Here is a 2860-nt window from a genome sequence, read left to right as displayed (position 1 = left end):
GCACAGCCCGCGGGGCAGGCAGCGCAGCGTGTGCAGGTGCTGCTGGGCCCGGCGTCCCGGCAGAGGGAGGGCTGAGTGCAGACTGGGTCACAGCGCCCACGTCTCGTCAGCTGTCAATCAGAACCAAGGACGCTTAGGACACTGACTGGCTGAAGGGTCACCGTAGACCTGTCACGTGCTGGCGCACGTAGTCTTTCACGGAAAACAAATGTATTTTCCCAAACGAAAGGACCCAGTGAGAAGGCTCTTTCCTTTGCTGTGTGGGGTGCGCGGGCTCCTGGCCAGTGCCCTGCCCACTCCCAGCGCCCCGTCCCTGCAGGCAGGGGGACAAGTCAGACTGCACCTACATCGTGCTCAGCGGCCGGCTGCGCTCTGTGATCCGCAAGGACGACCTCAAGAAGCGCCTGGCGGGGGAGTATGGCCGCGGAGACCTCATCGGTGTGGTAGGGCCGGGCGCAGTAGGGCCAGGGTGCAGTCCCTCTGGGTGCTGCCCTGGGTGGGGGAGGAACCCTCACTGTGGCATCAGAAGGGCGTGTGCCCTGTGGTTTTCCATTTTCGGGGGTGGGTGTGCCCACTCCCAGCCGGGCGGTGGCACAGGTGGAATCCCAGGGTCAAAGGTGGAATCTCCAGACCTTTGGGGGCAGCCGCCTGGCCTTTTCCTGGTGCCAACAGCGGCCTGGCTCAGGCGCCCTGCCCTCCCCGGCGCGGCTGGTGAGCGCCTTTCCTCCCGTCCTCACCGGCTCCCACGTGCAGGAAGCGCCGCCACGCGCTCTGCCCTCTATCCTGAGCGCCGGGCAGCAGGTGTGAGCAGTGCAGCCGGCACCCAGCTCCTTTCTCTCAGGTGGAGACCCTCACCCGCCAGCCCCGAGCGACCACAGTGCACGCGGTCCGGGACTCGGAGCTCGCCAAGCTGCCGGCAGGAGCCCTGACGTCCATCAAGCGCAGGTACCCTCAGGTGAGGGTCTGCGCCTGAGCGGGCAGCCAGGGGCAGGTGTCCGAACAGGTCCAGCTGATCCTGACATGCACCCTGAAGGGAACCTTTTACACCGGGGAGGCTGCGGCTTCCGGACAGCGCCAGCTGAACAGTTAAACAGCTGAGATTGCGGGCGCGTTTGGAAAAGGGGTAAAATGATGTTTGCAGATAATGTGCCTTTTTTACTAGAAAACTGTAGCGGCAGCTGGGTGTTTAGAAGAGAGATTGGCAGGTCGTATGGGTTGGATCGGGGTTTCCGTCCTTCCCGCCAGGGAGATGGGAGTGGAGCAGCCCCGCTAAATCGTGGCATCTGCCCCAGCCAGGGTGGTTCAGTGGCTAGAACGTCAGCCTGTGGCCTGCAGGGTCCCGGGTTTGATTCCAGTCAAGGGCACCCACCTTGCTTCTGCAGGCTCCTCCCTGGCCTGGGCCCTGGTCGGGGTGCGTGCAGGAGGCAACCCGTTGACGTGTTTCTCTCACGTCGATGTTTCTGTCTGTCTTTCCCTCTCTCTCCCTAACAATCAGTGGAGAGAATGCCTGTGGGTGAGGAGTAAATACACACATGTACACGTGTGTGCGTCGCAGAGTTCTTAAAAGATCAGGTCAGCCAGGATGCTCTGCCCCGCAGGGGATTGCAGCGCGGAGGCTGCTGGTCCGTGTGGCAGCCCCTGCCAGCCCCGCCCAGGGCTTCCCCCGGGGGACCCAGGAGCAGCCGCCCCGGAGTGACTGACGGGCGGGCACGAACACAGGGAGACGCTGGGTAGAGGGACCGAGCGGTGGCATGAGCTCTCGTCACGCCCATCACCCGTGGCCTGGCGCGTCCAGCCTGGCACCTTGGGAGACACGGACCCAGGGACGTGGCCTGTTGGCTGAAAGGTGTGGTTTGGGGTCTGCTCTCCTTCAGGTTGTGACCCGGCTGATCCACCTGCTGGGGGAGAAGATCCTGGGCAGCCTGCAGCAGGGGCCTGCTACCAGTGAGTCCCCGCGGGCGCTCGGCCTCCCGACGCCCCCCCTGCACCGGGCCCTCAGACCCCTCTGCCCAGCTCCCCCGCAGTGGGCAGGGCTGCCTCCCAGACCTGGAGACTCCCTTCTCCACCCTGTCTGACCTCCCCTCAGTGGGGGTGCCGCCTCTGCTGGCTCAGGGCATAGAGAGTTGGGGTCCACCTCACACTCAATGTGGGTGTCTGCTTAGTGCTGGGGACCCCGAGAGAATCTCCCTGGAGGCAGCACCCAGGGGGGAGGGGCGGGATGGAGCCCACCTGCCTGCAGCTGGCAGGGGCAGGGTCACTGCTGACTGGCCTCAGGAGGGTGGTCTCCCCGTGCCCTTCTGAGGGCTGTGCCTGGTGAGTGTGGGATTGCCCGCCCCTCCCCCGTGGCCAGGACCAGACCCTCCCACGTGCCTTAAAGGCAGCACGGCTGCACAGAGCTAGCAGGCCCCTGTTCCTCCCTCCCTCGGAGGACTCTGACGTCAGAGGTCACTGGGAAGGATGGGAGGAAGGGGACCCCAAGGTTCTTGCATTCGTCTCTGCTCCCCTCCTGTGGGCCGAGCCCTGGTGTGAGATGTGGGTGCAGTGGCCTGGCGTCCCAGTGGGAAGGCAGTGTGGAGGGCAGGGTGGAGGAGTCCCGGTGCCCGGCTCGTCCCAGGCTGCTGGCACCAGCATGTTCTCCAGAAACAACTGGTGACACCTGGAGAGAGTCAGGGGTGCCCACCCCTCCGGCCGACCCACGACCCCGCGCTTCCAGGTCACCAGTTCGGGCTGCACTCCACCGGCAGCAAGTGGGACTCGGGGAACCCGGCCAGCAACCTGTCCACGGTGGCCATCATGCCCGTGTCGGAGGACGTGCCCCTCACCGCCTTCGCCCTGGAGCTCAAGCATGCCCTGAGCGCCA

The 2860-nt window shown here is 65.2% G+C and overlaps 1 protein-coding gene across 1 annotated transcript in view; it reads left to right on the top strand.

Annotated features, from left to right (window-relative positions):
* The window catches only part of PNPLA7 (patatin like phospholipase domain containing 7), a 57726-nt gene that overhangs the window by 28639 nt on the left and 26227 nt on the right, over positions 1 to 2860 (top strand). The window contains exons 16-19 of the mRNA XM_015572352.1: positions 241 to 443; positions 842 to 955; positions 1875 to 1944; positions 2714 to 2860. Coding sequence (XP_015427838.1) covers positions 241 to 443; positions 842 to 955; positions 1875 to 1944; positions 2714 to 2860 — 534 coding nt within the window. The remainder of the gene's footprint in view (positions 1 to 240; positions 444 to 841; positions 956 to 1874; positions 1945 to 2713) is intronic.

This window comes from Myotis davidii, unplaced genomic scaffold (assembly GCF_000327345.1).
Source record: "Myotis davidii unplaced genomic scaffold, ASM32734v1 scaffold609, whole genome shotgun sequence".
NCBI lineage: Eukaryota > Metazoa > Chordata > Mammalia > Chiroptera > Vespertilionidae > Myotis > Myotis davidii.
This window is presented reverse-complemented; position numbering and strand designations above follow the sequence as displayed.